General features: G+C 36.1%; 1 protein-coding gene and 1 long non-coding RNA gene across 3 annotated transcripts in view; both read right to left on the reverse strand.

The window, feature by feature from the left end:
- Positions 1–485: 485 nt before the first annotated feature.
- On the reverse strand, positions 486–2755 carry LOC105834048. Its single transcript, XR_001138855.3, has 3 exons — positions 1782–2755; positions 1538–1706; positions 486–1438 (listed from the first exon to the last, which is right to left on the reverse strand). It is a non-coding gene; the product is annotated as an uncharacterized LOC105834048 (long non-coding RNA).
- Positions 2756–7871: 5116 nt separating this feature from the next.
- Positions 7872–23752, reverse strand: part of LOC105831417 (general odorant-binding protein 19a) — a 66430-nt gene continuing 50549 nt past the window's right edge. For both annotated transcript variants that reach the window (XM_036285636.1, XM_012671527.3), the window contains 2 exons: positions 10296–10407; positions 7872–8413 (listed from right to left, as the gene is read on the reverse strand). In XM_036285636.1, the coding sequence (XP_036141529.1) occupies positions 8328–8413; positions 10296–10407 (198 nt within the window). In that variant the 3' untranslated portion in view covers positions 7872–8327. The remainder of the gene's footprint in view (positions 8414–10295; positions 10408–23752) is intronic.

The raw sequence follows: 23752 nt of genomic DNA on the forward strand, positions 1-23752 counted from the left end.
ATTAGAAAATTACGAAATGCACGAAATATTATCCCTAATATGCACTCTTTGTAAAATAACACGATAGAAAAATATTCACGTTTGATCTAACGACTTCAGGATAAATTATTCGATGCAACTTCTACGGTAATTATAGGTAATTAGAGATCAATGTTATGTCAAGTATCGTTAGTATGGTTAACTAGAAATGATTTTCTCTTGTATATGATAGAGAACTTCGAATTTCTTCTATCGTTAATACATTATAAGTCACTGAAAATTTGTCGTAATTAATAATGCAATTAAAGGTAGAAGAAACTGTAAGTTTTCTATGGTTATAAAAGAAAATCCTTCGTTGTGTTAACAATACATGATATTGAACATTAATTTTTAAGCGTTAATAATTATCGTAGCATCGCGCCTAAGCTATCGTGAAATCGTTACATCAACGACCTTAAATAGTATAGGTTTGTTTTTAATTCCTGCACTGCTGCACTAGTGCAATAAGTAAGAATGAAAAAATATATATTTGTCTTATTCTAACTTATTGCGTCAATGCAGCAGTACAGGAATAAAAACAAACCTTATAAATACTAGCTATAGAACCATATTCCTACAAACATTCATCACGACCATAAACTATCATTAACAATCGCGCTACTCACACAGAGTGAGTGCTTCTATAGTTCTATAGACACGTTAAAGCCGGACCGCATTTTCCATTCTGGGAAAGGGCAATAAAGAAGCTACAAAGAATATGGTTTGTCAATCAACTTTGAAAACGTATGAATTCAAGCATTTGAAACCTCGAATTATGAACCAGGATTGTCTTTGACATTTCTTTGGGCAAATCAGATCATTCGGCATAAGCAATATCAATCCCACATGTGCGAAATTTGAGTTGGTTCAAAACGTTATTAATCAACAATTTTAACGTCACCTCGTGTCGTAGAGAATAACAGAATAAAATAGATGGTCGTTGTTTGTATTAGAGAATTTATTTATAATTTGAAAACTAGGTGCAATAATAGCTCAATGTTAAATTTGGAGAGGTTTTTGGTAACGCATAATTACTTTAACTTAACATTTGCAACTCTAAAATTTTACAAAATCTGAATTAGTTACTAATAATAATTTAATGCAGACATTTAAGATTACTGCTATTAACACAAAAAATAGCAGCGTCTGTTACGTACATCGTACAGTGTTAATTTTGGAAACAGAGTTGTATACGTATATGGATCAGCTCAAGATATTATTTATTATGTACAAGTAGTGTAAATGACATTCTAATGCAAAAAAAGCATGACGATTCATCATGAAATAATAGAAATCTACGCTATAATGGAGAGAGCACGCAATAAAGTGACACAATTGCAAAAATTTTATCTTGTCCGTGTTAAGTTTTACTACTTTTTCTCTATTGAAAGTAAAATGCTGACAGCTTCATGATCTTCACCTAGAATGAAATAAAAAAATGCATATATAAAACATCACATATATAAATTAATATTATGCGATATCTTACACTAAATCAGAATTGACACACAACACGTACTGAAATTCTTTGGATGTTTGCTTATTGTCCAGTGAGCAGAATTATCATGTGTGTGAGAGTCACGAATACGTATTTTAATATCCATTATTAAAATATCCAACCAACATCCATTCTTGAAGGTGTTTGCAAATTGTATGGACTATTTGCTACTCCTCGTCCAAAACCACTTCTGTAAGATCGTTTATGTAAAAATAAACTTTAAAAGAATCAATAAGATAAATAGAATAAAAGCAAAAGATCATACCTGCTAGGATGCATCGGAGAAGCAATTCTAGGAGACATAAATCCTGCCACTGGTAATATGGAATTAATATCCTCAGCTTTATTTATAATAATTTTTTTTCCTGGCCTGTGGTCATTTTCTTCCTCTTTTTCATTATATTCAATGCTTTTCTCCTGTAATCATAGAGCATAGGAATATAAAACATTACATGTAAACAAAATTCGTACACAAAATTTTCTTGCATCTTTGACACTTTATTATACCTTCAGGTTCTTCTCGTTTTATTGTTTCTTCATTTTATCTCCGGACTTGACTTCTTCTGCCTCGTCTAGAGCAGGATAGGAGGGCAATAGGAGTGTCCCTGTTAGTATTCCTATACCTATTTGTGTACCTTTGTATTTAAAGAAATTATAAAGAAAATTAGCACAATTAAATAGGAAGAATAAATTTTTAAAAATTTAGTTTGACTATTTATGTATATAATACAAAAGAAAATGTTCTATTTTTAATTCTTCTATAATTTCTTTAAATATAAAGATACATTAATACACTTACCCTATCTGTCATTTTATGGCACGATCTTCATGAAACTGTCATAATATAACCTCACTGCATGTCACTTAGGATGCGTTCCGTTTCATAATACGTATAATACGCATGGTGCATTATTTATCCTTGTTGTTTGTCAAAACGTTTAAACGGAAGCGCACAGGGGCTCAATTCTTGAATTTATTCGCAAGAGAAACGTACGCGCAAATACTCACTCAAACAGAAAAGTGCAAGTTTATTGGTTAAAAGTCATACGATAGCCAATAAGGTTCCAACTTTTCTGCAAGAACAGAATTTGCGAATACGTTTCTCTTGCAAATGAATTCAAGAATCGAGCCCCCGATCGAAACAGACACTATATACCAATCAGATTGCTGAGTTAGCTAGAGTTAAGATAAATTTATAGAATTTGATTGGTAATGTCCGTTTCGATCTGTGCGTATATGGGACTCACTTCGTTAAACAATGCGCATCATGCATAAAATGGAACATACTCTTAGTGCGAGCTGGCGCGTGGCGCGAGCAAGCAGGTGCATGGCGCTAGCGAGCCACTTGCGACCCACGTGACTTTTATGATATATGGTGTTATAGGGATTTTTTAAGTCGATAATCAGGAAAGGTGCATGTACTTTCTGATATCACGACGCTGATAGCGCGTTTTCGTAAAGTGGTCGTATACGATCAATTATTAATTGTATTGTTAGTGATTGTGTCTATTGTTGTTAAGAGATACGGTAGTGGCTTGCGTTGTTGTTTGTACGACGAAATATGTAGTCTTCAGCGAAACGGTAATTTTATACGTTATTTTATAACATACACGTCATTTTATAAACGTCTTAACTCAGCAAACACAAAGTTACATGTAACGTGCTTGTTAGTTGTAATTTCCCACTCAATAATATAATTGCCATATAACACACTTGTTATATTACAATTACATTGTTGAGTGGGAAATTACAACTAACAGGTACGTTACATGTAACTTGATGTTTGCTGGGAAGTAAATTTCTTTTATTTTTTTTTTATGTCACTGACTGGTACAAATATCTGGATATGTCGAAAATCTAGAAATACAGAATATGATTATTTGAATCCATTTATATATTTGTGCGTTACTTTTTCATAAATTGATAACACGATAAAAAGAGAATTGAAATGTGTATTATTATTTATATATTTATTGTAACCTCTTTCTTAATGCATCTTCGATATCTTCTTGATGACACGTCCAGGTATCTGTGCCGGTTATTGTATATTTGTAGTCAATTTATAAAAATTTATATTATTGATAAAACTTAGATAAACATAATTTGAATTTTATTTTGCTGCGTTTAATATTAATAATTTTATTAATTTATACAGGTGAAGGATTTTTGGTGCTGGTTTGTGCATTTTTTTTCTTTGTGCAATAACGTGAGTATATATATAAAAAATATTTATAAATTTAATGATTATGATAATGTATAATATACATATAATATAATTTTATATTAGTAAGGTAATTGGTGGTTTGCACAGAAGACGGGGGGGGGGGGTAAATCGAAAGGAGATAAAGGATTTTAAAATTATTGAAATGTAAGTAATAAAATTATAAATATGTATAACCCACACAGCAAATATATTTGAGATATAATCAAAATACCTTTTACTTACAATACAATTTTAAATCAATTTTAAGGTATTTCGTTTTAAATATAGAATTAAAGATTAAAATAATATATAAATATAAAGATTAATATATGATTATGACGTTTTATTATCTTGAAGATATTTCAGAATCATTCTTAAGATATTTTGAAAATCTATGATTATGATGTTTTATTATCTTGAAGATATTTTAGCTCTTAAGATATTTTGACAATGTTATGTAACACATATTTTGATATACAGAAATATCTCTGTGAAGATATTTTGTTGTGTGGTTGTTGCTACACAACAGATTTCGTTAATGGTATTATACATTTTTATTCTCTTTGTTTACTGTAAGTTTGTAAGTAAAAATAAAAGGGTGGTTTTGATCCAAGGGATCTGAGGGGGGGAGGGCCAGGGGGGTAATTGCGAGGAGGGGTATGACGCCATGCGGGGGAGGGGGATAACGTCACACGTGCGGATGCCGCTGCTTATCAGTATAAACGTTTTATGTAAACTACAAGTCAGTTGTAACTTGATATAAACAAATACTAGTCGGTCGCCGCTTATCAGTATAAACTTTTCTAAGTAAACTACATGCGAGTTGCAACCTGATATAAACAATTAGGCTAGGAGTAGTAATTAGGTATAAACAATGATAATTTTTATTTATGGCTATGGGTCAACGCTTCTTCCTGTCGCTTATCAGTATAAACATTTGTTAGTGGACCTCTATTCAAGAATCATTTTACTGGTACTAGCGCCGTGGCATCAGGTGGCAGCATCTATAGGGCTAGACTAATCCAGATCGTGGAGCGCCGTGTAAACGCTGCTCGCGAAGGCCAATAGGCGCTGCTTCACCTTCGTTTCTGGTCTCTCTGCTCAATGGCTACTGTGCAAATCGTACGTGTGAGATAGTGCGCAGAAAATATTCGAACATTTCTTTTCATCTCCTAGACATTCCGAACTCTCTCGATTGTGCTCAGTGACCCGGATCGACTCATTAGTCAGACGCATCCAAGTACATCTCCAGTACATCACTATCGTCCACTCAGACTCACCGCATGAAGCACAAGCCAGCGCTACGCGGTATACACGGCTCAAGGGCATCAACATCACTAGGCCGGTACTCGATTTATATAATTGACCCGTGAGAGTGATAACGGACTACACATCAGTAAAAGACATTTGTCATCTTATTTAGACGTATCACGTGTGTATATTTTACCGAACTCTACCTGTGATAATACCAGAGTATCTCAGACTCGCTCTGAGCACTGTGTGATAATATAATATTAAAGCAATTCGAATTTCACTTGTGATCATTAGTACCACGACGTCCTCTTACTCTGCTTCCATCTGTAGGGTCCCAGCGAACATTGCGCGAGTCGCGAAACTTTTTTTATTATCATTATTCTAAAACAATTTTATCAAAAGCTCATCAATAAGAAAAATGAAAACTCAAGTTTCACCAAGTAAAACCTCAGAAACTTGATTCAGAAACTATTAACATCCTAATCATCCCTTTCACTTCTTTTATAGTTATATGTATTTTTAGCAAGATATTTTTTTACAAAGTTTTTCTATCTACTGTTATTCTCAAGAAAATAGAGTAAAGAAAAACATGTTTTCGCTCATTGCATACGCGCGCACACACACACACGCACACACGCATGCACGCACGCACGCACGCACGCACGCACGCACGCACGCACGCACTTAGTAGAACCTGTCAACAATAAAATCACTTATACAGATTATTAATAACAGATAAAATAATAAAGGAATTGTTCAATGAAATATTTTTTACATTCAAATATGTCTTCTTTTTTGTAAAACTTTTTTTTTTATATAAGTTGTGACGTGGCGCGTTCGAGTACGCTCGTCACAAGGGCGTAAGCCCGACCGAGGGGTATTGGTCTGGGGCTACTCCTCGCCGAGCCGAGGGGGAGGGAAACGACTTTATTGTTTTTTTATTTTCGCGCTACCGTTTTTTTCATTTTTATTTTACTAGTTTTACTCACAAGGGGACCTTACGGGTCATGGGTCATCGATTCTTTTCATATTTATAGGATTTGAAGATCAGTACCCGGACTTCAATTTCCTAAAGCAGTACGATGCGCTTCTCAAAAATACTCGAGAAAATCGATTTTGAAGATTTCAGATATCTTTAAGTACAGAAAATTTTGACCTATCGTCAGAGCCGCTCGTAGCCGAGCGCCCAGAGCTCTAATTTCGTAAGCGCGGAGTCGCTGGTTCGATTCTCACTCTGTTTTTTTTTAATAAGTCAATGGAGTTTTTTTTAAAATCCTATATCTTAACATTTATCAAATTGAAATGCTAATTAATTATTAAATCGCCAACCGCCCGCCGCCAAAATCGGCTCGGTCGCGGCGTGGCGAGCCGGTCCAGCCGAAGCGGCAGAGCACGAGGGATCTCGCATTCGAATATCGACACGCTCTGAAAATTCCGACGGATAAAGCGGCGCTGCGATGGATCAAGGATCCTGCGAGGCGGACGGATCTACCTACTGGAAATTGAAGCGCGCACGCGCCTGCGCGGGGGCTCGAGCTGGCCGGCGTGAGACCGGGGTTTCTCACTGTTTGGCACCGTTGCTGTTGTTGCGTTTATGTTTGAGAAACTTGAAATAAAGAGTAAAGTCTCGTTGCCGCACAAGAGATTGGACCGACTGGCCCCGAATATCGATTAAGTACGTCCCTCTCGGACAAAGCCGGCACCGACAGTCACCTTTAATTTAAGAGTAAAGTTTATTGTTATCGCGATTACTGTTTCCGTGAATTAAGGTACTTGTTGTTGTTCGAGCGGAGAGCCTCGTCGGCCTCCTGCATAGTAATGCAATAGATTTTTGAAGTTCCGCATTTTCTCTTCTTAGATTCCTGTCTCCGTTTCCGTCGCGTAAATCTGTGAATCTATCGTGTTCCGCTAACTTGAGTAACGTCAATCATTTTCGTTTGTTACAGTACTCTTTAATCTTTCGAAATATATATTTTCATCACTGTTACTGATTTGAACATTGTGTACCGATTCTATTCTGCGACCTGCCTCGATCCGAAATCTCCACACCTTCAATTATTTAAGAACCCCGCCCCTCTACCGCTTCGGGTAAAAGAGCTACCGACACTCGTAACGCTTTTCTTTGACTACCGAATTATCGTAAATTATTGTGTGGCGCGGAAATCCGCGCCTGGCGCCCAAAAATATGTATAGTTTTTCGGAGATACCGTTTTCGCCAGTTACCAATATCGTTGAGAGAGTATTTTCGAGTGATATTTTGGAGATACCGTTTTCGCGAGTTACCGATATCGTTGAGAGAACATTTTCAAGTCAGATTTCGGAGATACCGTTTTCGTGAGCTACCGATTGCGTTGAGAAAGCATTACCAGTTAATATTCTGAGCTGTTACCGATTAATTTGTTGTAGCCCCTTCGGACCTGGCGGTTCCCGAAGAAAAGCTATGTTGCAAAGTATTTTTAAATCAATGTCAGATAAATTAATAAGTTGATATTTATATGTTTAAAAAACCTAGTTTTAAAAACAAATAGTTAAAATTAAAAATTTATAACTTTTATACTTTATTATTTACCTTGGAACTTATTAGTTACTATTCAGTGGTGTTATTTAGAACTTAAGTGTTATATTATTTGTAACAATCTGCATAAAATCTCAATAAAGACTCATTAAAAAAATTAAATAAAATTTTATTAATTAAACTTACGTAGCTTCAAAAGTATTTCTTCAATTTAGATTTTTTAAAATAATTTTTGGATAATTATTAATTTCATGTCTATCTTTGAAGTAATTTTTTATTTAATGATACATATACATTTTTTAATGTTTTTCATATTTGATATACATTCAATATATAAGATCTTTTTATGAGATTTTTATCAAATCAATATTTATTTTTCAGTATTTTTTCAAATAAAATTTGAACAATTGTTACTTAATTATTGTAATTGTTACCTATGAGAAAGAATGTCAATATTTGTCACATTATACATTACTAATTTTTATTATATAGATATTCTATAGATATATCATAAATTTGTGAATTAACGGATTGCAAAAAATAATGTGAATTTAAGATTACAATTTTCGTGACAGAAACAATCGAAATTAATAAAATTGTACAATTTTATGTTTACCCAACACAGAATCTAGCTATATCTTTTTATTTCACATAAGTCCATTTTTACTAACATGGATTAACTTTAATCTTGGTTTAACTTACTGTTCATTTTTTTCAAATTTTTGGAACTAGAATGAGATAACAAGTAAGTTAAACCGACATTAAAATAAACTTATTGTTAGAAATGGGCCTTAATCGTACACATTCTCATGACTATTAGTGTTTGATTTTTATTTGCGTTAAGGAAAGAAAAAGTGCTCTGAATCCGTTTGATGGCTACATTTTACAAATTGATAAGTAGTTTCGCAATCACTGCCACCAGGCGCTGTAAAAACAAAAGAATTCTATTTACACATATTTTTTTATGTTACAATTTATGTTTATAGTAGTAAATAAAAATGTACGTCTTATCAAATTCTAAGCAATTTTTTATAAATTATAATTAAATTTGTATTAAATTTATCGAAAGTTACCATAATAAAGTAAATTTTTTTAAACTAAAAAAACAATTTAAGTTCTAGTTTATTAAAAAAAAAATATTAAAGTTAGGATTTAAAAATGCGAACAAAATTTCTCAATTTTATAATTTTTTTTCTTTCCCTCTTTCATTATCTTCTCAAATTTTTCTATTTCTCTTATTTAATTTTTTCATCTTTAAAGAACAATATTTAAAAAGTGCCAATTTTTACCCGTAAATGGAAAAATAAAAAACATAGTTAATCCTATGATTTCAACTTTCTGAATACGACGGTACTAGTAGTTTTTATTAAAAATGTATAACATTGTCAAATTTAAAATTAAAATCCTATTTCTTATCTTGTCTACGTAATGCAATTTATCGCTACATATCAAAATTAGCCTTGCACATGATTACAATATTGAGTGTGGAATTCAGTAAAATAATATTATTGATATTTTTGAAAAAATATAAAATAGTTGGCGTGAACTTGTGGGTGCTACTCAACTTTTAAATCTTCAAAATATATAATCACATGCTATTGCAAACCGCTCTCAGCCAAACCCAGGGACAATAAGCAAAGATGTAGCGGTTTTCTATCCCCATTTTTTATTTTTCAGTTTTTGGTTTTTTTAGGTTTTTGTTTTTATTTTGTAGTTTTTGATGGTATTTTTTTCCTAACAAAATTGTCCTTACAATTTAATCCCCCTCGTCGAATTTGTCATCAGTGATAGTCACTCGTAAATTAATTTGTAAAATCGGAAGCTGGTCTATCTATTAACCGACTTGTTGAAGTGTTGAAGGAATCGAGTCCACTGCTAGACATTATTGCAACTGTAAAGTTGGAAGTAGAATTATTAGATGTTGTTCATAAATTACTGTAGTACTTTGGAATTTTAGTCACGCACGTCACTTGAACAACATATCACAATCAACTTCCGATTTTACAAATTACTTTACGAGTAATGACCTTACCACTGATGACGAATTTGATGAGGAAGATTAAATTATAAAGATAAGTTTATTAAGGGAAAAAAAAACAAAAAACGAAGACTGGAACATAAAAAACTGAAAAATAAAAAAGTGGAGACAGAAAACCGCTATGTCCTTGTTCGTTGTTCTTGGGTCCAGTTACATGTTAAAAACGGTTTAACATGTAATAATATATTTCGAAGTTCTAAAAGTTGAACAGTACTTGCAAGTTTACACCAGCTATTTTATTTCCATTCAAAAATATCAGTAATATCATTTTATTGAATTCCATACTCAATAATTATGTTGCAAGGCTAACCTTAATACGTAGCGATAAATCACATAACGTAGACAGTAAGAAAGAACTTTAATTTAGAATTTGGCAATGTTCGTAACATTTTTAACTCTCGAGTAATACATCTTCATTTTCGATTAAGAAGAACACTCTGAATTAATTTAACCGTGTGTAGTTTTTGATTTGCTCCCATTTTAAATGTATTCATCAGATTAGGTTGAAAAAAATTTTTTAATATACTTCAAACATTTTAAGATAAACTGATATTGTTTAAAACTGTTGTTTGAATTATTATAATTATTAACAATTATTATTATAAAAAAATTTATATTAAAAAATATCAAACTACCGCCAGAGAGCCTTAGGCTCGTCAATTTGAAAACTGTTTTAAAGATATTTTTGAACAAAGTCGATGTATGGGTAAAAAATGGCATTTTTTAAACATTGTTCATTTTAGTGTTTATTTTATAAAGTTAAACTTACGTTCTGCTGCACACTTAGTTGCAACCGCTTTCATAGGACCCGCCATTTCAGCTGGCAACATTAGGTCAAGTTGTTTAATCATCATGCCGTCATCTATGCGTCCATTTTTAAACTTAAATAATGAAAAAAATATTTAAATAACTGTTCATAATTTAATATTAATAATAAATATAATATAGTATAATTTTAAATATATAATATTCATTAAGGTGAGCTGGGGCAAGTGCGGCCTCGAGGTAAGTGTGTCATCAGCTTGTGTAACGTTAAAGGGAAAATGACATAGAATGCGTTTTAGCCGTATATTGAGTAGATGCAATAGTGCAAATTTTCACCGCTAAAGCGCATTGTCAATCAGTAACCTCAGTACAGTACAGTAGTAAATAGTCAACACAAAAAAAACTTCGATGTCAAGTTGTGAAAGTTATGTTGTTTACGTTCGTCATTAGTTAACGTGGAAAGAATAGAACTCGTAAGTACTCTTTTACAGTTAGCATTATATTTGTAATTAACAACCCTATTTGTGTTTTCTTTTTTCACTGTATAGTGACAGTAATAGCTGGGGCACACGTGCCCCAAACCCGGGGCAAATGTGCCATCAAAGCAAAATTTCCTAAAGTGTGATTTTTTCTCTTCATTTTTTTTTTACAAATGACCTTATGCATCTATAAAATACAATTAAAATGTCATATTGTCAAAGTTTCAATGTTGCATAAAAATTTGGAAGTTTGTGGGAGGAGAGTAAACAGGAACTTTAAATTTTCGGGTATGCACTTGCTACATCTCACCTTACATTATATTAACTCATAAAGCTCATCGGGGGTATAGAACACTCCAGCAAACTTCTTCGCCTTAATAATTTTAATTTAGAATTAGAAAATCGGACTTAGCGCAATATCTATTAGTTTAGGATACTCTTTTTATAATTAAACAGGTATAAGCCTCAAATATCAGTGTGTTTGCAATAGCGTCGCCAAGTAGATATCTCAAAACATGTGGTATACACAATCTCATGTTTACTTAGTACAGTTTTAAATAAAATTTTAGTTTTATATACTCTATTTTCAAATTTACATTATTCTGAGAAATATAAGCATATATAAAATGTAAAATAATCTTTTCGTGCCAAGTTTAATGTCTTATTTAAAATGTTAAAACGTTAAAATTGTGTACAATTTACGCAGTTGTGTCGTAAATAATACATTGTGTAACGAAGACGGATAGTCCTTTTTCTAGGCTTTAACACGAGTGTGTTCAGCCGCACCAGTAAAAAAACCTATCCACCCGTGTTATACATCGTATCTTTTGTATGTGGTCCTTTGAATGTCTCACGAATTAACAGGTTAGTTAAGATTAAATACGTGAAAGCGAAAAAACGTCCCCGTGAGAAAAAACCTTTTATTTGTTCATATTAACAAATATATGTTTATATATGTTTATATATCGTCATAGAAGAAATAAAAATGCAATTATAAATGATCTTATACGGCCATATATGAAAATATGTAATTATATCATTCCTGCAAATCCTGTTTAAGTATGATCTTATATAGCCATATATGGTGTAATATTCTTGCATATTATTATATGTGATCATGTCAAAGCATATTTTATGATCAAATATAATCATATTTGAACATATATACATAGATTTATCCATAATTAGTCCATACTATGAGTAGATCCAAGTATATGTTCATATATGATTATACATGATCACATACATAAATATGCTTACATATTGCTACATATTCTGCATCCGTTGTTGAAGTTGCTACTATGCTTTGCTTCCGAGACATCCAGCCTACTGGTCCATTGTTCAACATAAGTACAACTCCACTGACACTCTTGCGTGTGTCCAAGCATGATGCAAAGTCTGCATCTGAGTATGCAATCAGTTGATTGGAATTGTCATTGGTGCCATTATACACAATCCCCAAATTAATTGTTGATTTTAAATACTTCAGTATTTGTTTTGCTGCTATCCAATGTTCATCAGATGGTGCCTCCAGGAATCTGCTTAAAGAGTTTACGGCATAGGAGATATCAGGTCTAGTTCCGATAGAGAGATACATCAAGGAACCAATCAACTGTCTGTAAGGTACGTCTGCAATTGGTCCAACTTTTTTATCAGCATCCAAGTTACGCTTTAGTTTAACACCAGGATTGATTGGTACCATGGCACCATTGCAATCCAACATACCAAACTTCGTGAGCACAGATTTTGTATAAGCCTCTTGAGAGAGTTTAAGCCTTTTAAGTTTTCGATCTCGAATGATCTCGATTCCCAGATAGCAGGATGCAGATGAACTTGTAATCTCAAAGTTTTGTTGCATTATTCTTAGTAAGTCATCAATCCTGGACTTTGAATGACCAACTACCAAGCCATCATCAACGTACAATCCTACGAGTAGATCTTCACTGATGTATACACATGGATCAGCATCCGACGGTTTCAATCCAAATTGTTTCAGAAATTCATCGAGTTTTTCATGCCATTGTTTAGGCGCTTGCTTAAGCCCATATAGGCTCTTGTTCAATTTACATACGCGACCTGACCCATCATCAAAGCCTTCTGGTTGCTCCATAAAAATGGTTTCATCAAGGTCTCCGTACAGGAAAGCCGTTTTAACATCCAATTGATGTACTTCGTAGTCTTCAACTGCTGCAACTGATAATAATGTTCGAATAGAATCAAATCTGGCCACCGGTGAAAATGTTTCAGAGTAATCAACTCCAGCCTTTTGTGAACACCCTTTTGCCACAAGACGTGCCTTGAAACGATCAGTTGAACCATCTGGATTTATTTTCAGTCGAAAAATCCACTTATTTTTGATTATTTTCCGATTTTTCGGGAGATCTTCCAGTGTCCAAGTGTCATTTTTAATTAGTGAGTCATATTCTTTTTTCATTGATGACTCCCACTGATCCTTGTGAGGACCCGATTTAGCTTCATCAACTGTATTTGGAATAACAACTCCAGCTAGAAAGGCACTTGCAGCAGTAGCAATGTTTAAAGTAGTCTGACTACGAGTGCGATTTGCAATACACTTGTTGACTTCAGGTTCCTTTTGCTTGTTGCGCGTCCGATTGCCTATACAGTCGACTGGTTCAGCTTCTTTTGATGAAATTGACATATCCGATTGACTTTCAGTATCACTTTGCAAGTTGCTAGTTGATGATCCATTTTCTTCAACATCTGTGGTCTTCACAATGACAGCTTGCTTTTTAGGTTCCGGTTCGACAATCTTCACATCTCGACTTACAATAATCTTCTGAGTCCCACGTTGCCAAACGCGATATGCCTTTTGTTTTGGTGCGTAGCCTACCAGAACCAGCTCTTGACTCTTCTTCTCGAATTTTGACCTTCTTTCGTTGATCAGAGTGTACGCTTTGCTACCTATAACACGTAGGTATGAGACATTTGGCCTTTTTTTAGTCCAAGCTTCCATAGGAGTTTTGCCTCCTAGTCTCTTCAGCGGGATGAGATTTCGGATATGTGCGGATGTGTGAACTGCTTCACCCCACAGTCCTTGAGGTAATTCAGCTCCTGCCAATATCGTTCTTGCCATTTCAACAACGGTTCTGTTTTGACGTTCCGCGCGTCCATTTTGCTGTGGACAGTACGCCGTTGACTTCTCGTGTAGGATAGAATGCTCTCGAAGCACCTTCTTCATGTCGTTTCCGAGGAATTCCTTGGCGTTGTCCGAACGTACACGTCTAATTTTGTGTCCTGCTGCATTAGCTTCGGCGATGACATCCTTCATGCAATCTATGATATCAGCTTTTGTCTTCATTGTATATACAAATACCATACCCGTACAATCATCAACAAAGAGCCCCATGTATTTAGCTTTACCAAACGATTCAACTGTCATTGGACCACATATGTCAAAATGTATAAGCGTACCTGGTTTGTCCGCTCGAGTGTCAGAATCTTTAAATGGTTTTTTTACAGTGCTTGCCAAATACACACGCTTCACAAAACTGGTCAGCTTCCTTGTCAAGATTCGACTTGCCAATCACATGCATGCCATCAACTGCCGAACCATTAGCCAGTTGTCGAATCGCTTTATAATTAGTGTGTCCAAAACGTTCATGCCACACCTGTTCATTGACTGCTTCAGATGAAGCCGTATTTGCCGATGCATTTACTCTTGTTTCAAAATTCATAGAGTAAAGACCATCTGATATTCGGTTACCACAAGCGATTACTTTATTTCCGGACACTAACTTGATGCCTGCCTTGCTTAGTCGAGCCTCGATACCGTTGTCAGCTGCTGCGCCTATACTCAGTAAATTCTTGCCTATATCAGGTACAAATAAAACATTACACAATTTATGCTGTACCTTTTTACCATTAATTGTTGCAATTACATCAATATTTCCTCGTCCGAGTGCATAAATAATCTGATTATTGCCGACAGTAACACCAAACTGTTCTTTTTTAAAGGATTCGTAGTTATACATCCAGTCGCGTCGATGAGTCATATGATGTGTTGCTCCTGAGTCCGCAAGCCATTTTTCTTGTATCTTCTCCTGAGAATGTTCACCTGCTGTCACAAATGCTTGACCAGAAGCCACTGCTGCTGTGGATTTTTCTTGCTCTTTAGCCTGTTCGGCTTTCCACTTCCGACAGTCACGCTTGATGTGGCCAGCCTTCTTACAATGAAAACAGGTTCGTTTTTCTTGTTTCTTCGACCCCTTTATTGACTGACTTTTGCCCTGTGTCACCAAAGCATCACCTGTGTCCATATTGACTGCAGTACTAGACACGTTAGCCTCGATTAGCATCAACTGTTCTCTTAATTTGTCAAACGTTAGCGTCACACCAGAGGCAGCTTGTATGTAGTAGCTCGACCTGAAATTATCAAACCTTGGTGGTAAATCGTTAATTAATTTTGCGACCAAACCTGAGTCTGACATTTCCTCGCCAACTGTCTTTAATTTTTGACGAATTACAGCCAGCCGAGCACAATAGCTGGCGATGCTTTGACCGTCCTCAAAGCGCATCCGATGGTATTCTTGGTTAAGCAGATATTTATTCTCATTTGTTTTGGTTTCATAGATCGACTGAATCTTGAGTCATACATTCCGTGAAGTCTCACAATCTCGAATTGCTGCATGATCGTCGTCAGACAATGCACATGTCAGCACCCGTTGCGCTTTTCCGTCTAGCTTCGTCCAGATTTCCTTTTCACCAGACCCCGTTGGGCACGGACTCGTGCCATCGACAATACCGGTCGCACCAATGCTTTTTAGGCAGGAACGTATCTCATACTTCCAGCGCTGATATGTATCCTTGGTCAACGGTGGTAACTTAAAGTCTTCCGTCGTCATCTTGTAACACGAAACTGGCAAAGGAAATTGATACGCGAATAAAGAAAGACCGAGCCTCTTCTTATTATATTACGAAGCACCTCAAGAATTTTTGCACTAGCACCGTGCTGTGCCCATAACCTGTTGTTAAATTCAATGCTCTTTGTGCAGTTTATCTTGTCTTTATTGAAAAAGAGCTTACAATATAATAAAACAGGGAGACGTTTTTGTTCTCACGGAATCAACCGAGGTTATGTATAACTCTTCTAGAATAGGTGGCGTTACTCAGCTATATCGTAGATAATAAAGGGGAGTCATAGACTATGCATTAAGTTAAGTCTCAAAATTGACAATAGATCGCACTACTCTCTACACATATATACATATTACAATTTTTTAAACTTTTAAGGTTTTTAAATAATAAAATTAAAATGTGTTACAAAAATAAATAATTTATTATGTAATATATTTTTATGATGCAACATTTAATATTAAAAAATCTTTTATATCTTAATAATTATAAACAAATCTTGTCAATAATTACATTTAATTTTTTTTTTTTTACAAACATGTACGTTGCAAACGCTGGACGCTCGGTGTATTACGGCTCTCTGCTGCGCGACGTTCTTCTTGGCAACCGTATTGTTTACGCGGACGCGCTCGTCAGATTTGATCCGGAGCTGTCAACTCATACGGACGTGTTCTGTTTCTGTTCCCGTCCTGTTTTATGTATTCACGGTTACAATAAAAGAGTTTTTTCCGAGCGGCGTCTTCCTTTCATTTCGTGCGGGAGTGCGCGAGTGAGTGTGAGAGAGTGATTGAGAGACGTAGAGGCGGTCTCGCTGGGCGAGTGCAACATTTTGGGGTTTCGTCCGAGCAACACTTAACGAGCAATAAGTTTCGGACGGAAGGGATACTAACGAGGACTCCGACACGAATCAACCCGAGTGTCACGCCTATGGAAGAGGAGACTGGAATGCCTGTCACTAGGAAGCACGCTCGGGAACAGACTTCGGAGTCTGTGTCGACGGAGGCCGGGAGGCCGCGACACTGCGAGCCGTTCTCGAACTCCGGCAATTACGTGAAGAGCGCGATGAGCAAGCTCGCAGAGAGACGGAGCTCTCGGCAAACCCGAGTAGAAAATAGTTAGGGAAATCCTTATGTAGCATAAGGCCCCAATGAGGATTTAATAAGGATGCCATAAAAAGGACTACCTTAAGGGGTTACACCAACCTAGCGGGAAAAAAAATTCGATTTTTTTATTACATTTTCGTGAAGCTTCAAGTTTCGAGAATATATCCTGAAAGTTTTATGTTGATATCTGAAAAAATGCCAGAATTACAGAGAGTTGAGTAAAACAAGATCGAGCGTTCGAGTGCTCGAATTGGAGCAATATCAACATAAATCGCCACTGGACGATGATGTGATTAAAGCCATTTGTCCAATATTTGAAAACAACTTTCTAGTGATAATTTACTGGAGAAATGCGTCGGTGGATTTACGCAAAACGTTAACGAAAGTTTCAACAATCTGATTTGGCGCATAGCGCCAAAAGTGCAGCACAGCGGTGCACACGTTGTGCAAATTGCTGCCAATATTGCTGCATACACATTTAATGAAGATGCTGCCGCATATTTATTAATGATAATAAAAGAATAGTGCTGCATATTGCGAAAATCAAGACCGAGCGCGCATCGATGTGGCCGAAGTACGAGCGCAGAAGGCGACGCGCGAAGAAAGGATTGCTCGCCGTCAACAGAAGTCTTCACAGAGCGCTGCTGTTATTGATGTGGAAGGAATCTCATATGGCCCCAGAATTGCCAACTAGAGGTAAAGTGCAAAATTCGGCTATTAACAATAGTAGAACTAAACTTGAAACTTTAAACGCGTTTTTCTCAAAACATGGTTTTCAAAGTCGGTGACCACCAGATCTCAAAAACTAATCGATGGATCGTTTTCAAATTTTTACACAATACTTTTAGAAACATTCTTTTGTCGGTGACGATCTAGTTTTTTTTATCGATCTTCATTAAAAATTAAAAAAATGAAAAAGACAAAAATTTTTCGTTTTTTTTTAAATTTTAACTTCAACTCATCGCCATTTTGTAACAAACGATAAAATCGACAATCGGCGATCGTCACCGACAAACCACTACTGTTAACTTAAAAACACTATTTTGTTTTTTTGTTTCAGATGGATCGTTTAGACGAAACAGTGGTCACCGCAAAATGCGTTTTTCCAAACCTCAATGTGTGTCAGTGGCCATATTTCTGCTTTCCGTCGCCATTGTTTAATAAAAAAATTTTTTTATATTGTCGAAACATAAGTCAATAATCACCCAAAATTTCATTTAATTCCCACTACCCGTTTAGGAGGAATAAAATATCAAAGTTAGGCCTGTTTTTCGACCGTCTAGGTTGGTGTAACCCCTTAATATTACTACATCAGGGCCTTATAAAGTATTATTATAAGGATGCCTTATAAGGATGCCTTAAACTTACTGACAAGGGAACCTCGCAAACCCGAAAATTCTTATTTTAATGAAACTTGGCATAAATGTAGAAGGGGTAAATACATAAATTTAGAAATTAAAAGTTGGTGCTTATAAACGGTTTAAAGGCTTGAAACCACCCTTCAAAAATGTTGAGTTTTTGTCTTTTCTCGATATATCTCGTAAACTAAACAAACTATTAAAAAATGTTTCATACAAAAGTTTTACAGTATAAATACCTCTATTTAACTATGCTATTTATTTAAAAAAAATTTTTTTTTCAAAAACAATTTTTTTTTCTTTAAAAAAAATTTTTTTTTTAAATTTTTTTTTTTTTGAAAAAAAATAGCATAGTTAAATAGAAGTATTTATGCCGCAAAACTTTTGTATGAAACATTTTTTTATATTTTGTTTAGTTTACGAGATATATCGAGAAAATGTAAAAATGTCTCAACTTTGAAGTGTGGTTTCACCCCTTCAAACCGTTTTTGAACCAAAATAAAACATTTCTAAATTAATATATTTACTCCTTCTACATTTATGCCAAGTTTCATTAAAATTAGAAAATTTTTCGTTTGGGCTTATAAACGGTTTGAAGGAGTGAAACTACCCTTCAAAGGTTGAGATATTTTTACCTTTTCTCGATATATCTCGTAAACTAAACAAAATATAAAAAAATGTTTCATACAAAAGTTTTACAGCATAAATACCTCCATTTAACTACGCTGTTTATTTTTCGAAAAAAAAATTTTTTTTAAATTAAGATAAATTTTTAATAAAATTGACTTTTATGTATATAGCATTTATAAAGTAATTATACTATCTTATACTACGTTTTATTTATATCATCTATGTGTATATTATATATGTTATATATTATCTACGTTATAATACTATACATTTATATTATCTGCATCCTTGTATGTATTAGTTTTTATCTAACAGTTGCGCAATATTAGTAGTCACGTTGCTTTCACACAGTGTTCATTCTCTCTACGTCACATATTTCACATTCAAGTTTTATATTCGTCATATCACGGTATGTATCATATATGAAATCACGTATTAATAAAAGTTTGGTATCTTTATTAATGGTGTTACGCGACCACATATCGCGCACTTCGGATAGCATCTTTCGACATGTGACATATTGTACATATAAGTAATTCTAGAAAAATATTAATATACAGATAAAGAAGTGTATTAATAAGTATAATATGTTGAAAAGGAACAAGCTGGCCAGCGACCCGGGTAGGGAGGTCAGGTGAGCAGAAAGGTAAGAAAAATGTTCAGGTGAGCCGAGAAAAGGGAACGCTCGAGAAAGCTAGAGAGAAAGCTAGACCTTGAAGACAGCTATGATGCGTCCCATGATGCGACCGACCTAGTCGAATACCAAATTCAAAAAGCCACGATTAGCTAACTCGGACTCCGAAACTCGAAAGCTCGTGCAACCCCCTCCCACGCGCATGTGGATAGAGGTGGGAACGCTCGACTGGCCTATTGGATATGCGGCTCAGGTGGGGATAGGTACGCACGGGGAGAAAAGGTAAGCGCGGCTACGAAGATCCGCACAAAGCGGAAAGCGCGACAACCGCTATATGTATACAAAGCGAGTCTGGCAATAAATGTAGGTATAGCGAACAACAGATATGGATAGAGGTATAGTAGAATACAGATATAAAGAGCGTGCTAAAGGGAAATATGGACAAACAGAGAGCGCAATAAGACAATGTAGATCGGATGGGACAGATGAGGACAGATGGAAACACCATAGAAAGAGCTTTGCGGAAACGGCACGGACAGAGGAATTGTAAACAGTTGAAGTCAAGATCTTCAACAGTATGCATTGAAATATAATATTATTCGATAAAATACAACTTGTAACTAGCTCGTTAAAATGAAAAAAACCGGCTAAAACTCACAAACTATTTTAAATACCAGTTGTTGTTAAAAATTACTTGTTGTAGAATACTATCCCAACATTCTACAAAAAAAAAATATGACGATTGTACCAAAAGCATATCATATTTAAAAAATATCATATTAAAAAAAAATACATATTTTGTTTTTTTAAGTACCTTCCACTGATTTTATTGATTAAAAAAAAATTGGTGTTGTAGAATACTATCCCAACATTCCACAAAAAAAATATGACGATTGTACCAAAAGCATATCATATTTAAAAAATATCATATTAAAAAAAAATATTTTGTTTTTTTAAGTACCTTTCACTGATTTTATTGATTAAAAAAAAATTGGTGTTGTAGAATACTATCCCAACATTCCACAAAAAAAATATGACGATTGTACCAAAAGCATATCATATTTTTAAAAACTTAAAAAGAATACTTTATTTTTTATGGGTATCTGTTACCCACTATATTGCTTTGAAAAAAATATGTCTTGTAGGAAACTGTTCCAAGATTCTACAAAAAAAAATTCGTAATTGTACCAGAAGGTTATCGGGACTAAAAAAAATCAGGAATATTTATTTATTTTTTTAATCAATGTTTTTGTCATCAGAAACCCTCCCCGGATTTTTTATAAATGTATTTCAATGATGTCTGCAACATATTAAAATTTCATCAAAATCGATTAAGTCAATCAAAAGATACGAATTATTTTCGGAAGTTCTATTTTTGTTATTTACACAAAAATGGTTCAATAAAAAGGACTAATATTTGGCTAAATTGTAAGTAACACTGATAGCAATCAAAGCAAAAAAAAATGAGCACGATCCGTGCAGATTGCCCCCTTCTTATCCGGCTACGGTCTTTTTATTTTTATTACATCCCTTATCAGAGCCAATTGGGGGTTGTCAGATCTGGCCCGAATACGGCATACTTAGATTTTCTTATAAAACCCTGTTAATATTTGTTTATAGGGCCCTGATAATTTTTCCTTTAAGGTGCTCTTAAACCACTTTCACTTCCTTTTCAGGCCCTACTTATATATCCTTACTAGGGCCTGATTAATTTTAAGGAAGCCTTATCGGTGCCCTATTACATTTTCTACTCGGGAAGCTACAGCAAAACGAGAAAGAACATTTCCGACTACGAGGAAACTAGATAAGTCAATCTGTTGTTAGAGCGTACGGAGATTCGGGCTTGCGAAACGTGGTAGAGGAGGCCGCAAATACAGAGTGCGAATTCGGTTTTAAATTAAAGCCGGATACTTTCGATGAGTCGGCCCCGTTACGGGAATTCTTTGCTCAGTTCAATTTAATCGCGTCTGTAAATCGGTGGAGTGATTCGGTCAAGATTGTCACGCTTGCGTCTTGTTTGTGGTGGAAAGCGCGTTTCGGGCTCGAGACAGAAGGTTAGCATAGATAATCTCACGGAGTTGAAATCAAAGCTTGAGTTACGGTTCGGGGAGGGGCATTTATCTCAGAATTTTTATACTCAATTTACGAACCGGAAGCAGAGATTTGGGGAAGATTTGGCCGCGCTGGGTTTGGAGCTAGAAAGATTCTCGCGTCTCGCTTACCCCGAATGTCCGTACGTAGTTCTCAATAAAATCGCCTGTGCGCAATTTATTTCTGCAATTTCTGACTTAAAGATTATTCAGGGGGAGAGTTTCATAAGGAGAGAAAATTTTAATAAGAATTTTTTGAAGAGGGGGGAGCGCACAGGGAAGAGGAGGGTGTGGAAGAAAAAGAAAGCGGGAAGGAAGGGGGAGTTCCAAAAGGAAATTCGCGTGGCGGCAAATTTAGCGCCTATCGCAGGGAGTGTTGAATTTGTGGGAAGGTCGGGCATTTCCGCTCCGATTGTCTTAGCGAAAAGGGAAACACGGTTTACAAGGGAACCTCGCGAACCCGAAAATTCTGATTCTAATGAAATTTGGCATAAATGTAGAGTGGGGTAAATACATGAATTTAGACATTTTTAACCACCCTTCAAAGTTGAGACATTTTTGCGTTTTCTCGATATATTTCGCAAACTAAACAAAATATAAAAAAATGTTTCATACAAAATATAACAAAATAACAGGAAGAGTGACGAAGAAAAATGAAGGGAGGAAGAGCGATGAAAGGGGAGACAAGCAATGCGGGGGAGAAGAGAGAAATGTTGGAGGAATTAAGAAGAATAAGGGAGAGCGTGGAATGGTTAGTAGTGCTGTGGGAGACGGAGAGAGAGGACAGGAGAAGAGAAACCAATGGTGGACAGGTGGTGACGGAAGGGGAGGTCAGTGTGGAGGACAGCAAGGAAGGAGTGATGGCAGAGAATAAGGAGAAGGAGGAGATGGAGAGAGCAAATGTACAAGTGGAAAGGAAGGACAAGTGGAAAGAGAGGAGAGGTCAGCCGGATGAGAAGCAAGGAGGAGAAAAGGGGACAAGAAGAAGCAAGCAGAATGAAGAAGGGGGAAAGAGAAGGGAAAGGATAAAGAAGAGAGAAGGGACCGGAGAGGTTAAGAGAAATGGTGGGAGATGTTGAAGGAAAAGGGAGAGAGAGAAATTACTTGTGGTGAGAACACCGAAGAGGGCAAAAAAGTGAAGACCGGAGAGAAAATGGGAAGGACGAGGAGGTCGGAAAAGAAGGGGAGGGAGACATCAAGACGAGAGGACAAGGAGGAGGAGAAGGGCGATAGGTGTCGAGAAGCAGCGAAATGGACAGAGGAAGGAGGCGCGATGCAGAATGAGAGAGGCGAGCTGGTGCTCAGACAAGAGGAGCGAAAGGGTATAGGAAAGCAAGGAGGAGACAAGCAAAGAAACGAGAAGGACAGCAAAGAAGCAGGGAGCGAGGAGATGGAGAAGGGGGAAAGAAGAGTAGTGAAGGGGGAGAGATGAGAGGAGAGAGCGCGGAGAAAGGAGAAGGGGGAAAAGGGGGAGGAGTGTGTGGAGGAGGATGGAGAAAAACATTGGAGGAGAAGGAGAGAAAAAACAGTGAAGGGGATTGGGGGAGGAGGAGAGGTTAAAGCTAGTGGAGAGGAGAATGAGGAACGTCTGGTGGAGGGGAGTGGAGAGGGAGGACGCGGAGGAGAGGGAGGAGTTCGTGAGGGGGTTATGAAAAAAAATTAAGGAGAGAAGTGGAGGTGGGTAAAATAATGGAAAGAGCCGGGGACGGAGGGGTAGTGGTGTTCGTAGAAAAAAATGAGGAGGTTGATAGACAGAGAAAAGTTATTGGGTAGAAGTGAGGAATAAGTGGGGCATAGGGATAGATGAGGATTTAACGTGGGTGGGGAGAAAGGTAAGATGGAGAATGTTGAAGAGAGCAAGGGAGGAGAGAAGACTAGGGAAAAAGGTGGTGTTAGGGAACAGAAGTATGTGGGTGGACGGGAAGGAATGGGGATGGGACGAGGAAAGGAAGGATGGTGGGAGGAGTCTGGAAGGGAGAGAGGAGGAGAAAGAGGAGGAAAGAGAGAAGGGGTGGGAGAAGAGGAAGAAGAGGGTGAGGAGATGAGGTCTTGGGAAGAGAAGGGTAAGAAGAGTGTATGTGAAAATCGACTGATACAAGTTTGGAACGTTATAGACGACAAAGAGGATGGCAAAGGTGGATGATGGTCAGAGGAGGAGAAGGAGAGGGCGGTGGATAACGAAATGGAAGGAGTAGGAGGTCGGTGAGAGCCAATGGCGGAATCAAGGAGGATAGAAAGCAAGAGAGGTGAGAGAACGAAGAAAGGAGAGGAGAGACAAGAAGACGGAGGAAAGGA

The sequence above is a fragment of the Monomorium pharaonis genome, chromosome 4, assembly GCF_013373865.1.
Source record: "Monomorium pharaonis isolate MP-MQ-018 chromosome 4, ASM1337386v2, whole genome shotgun sequence".
Taxonomy (NCBI): Eukaryota; Metazoa; Arthropoda; class Insecta; order Hymenoptera; family Formicidae; genus Monomorium; species Monomorium pharaonis.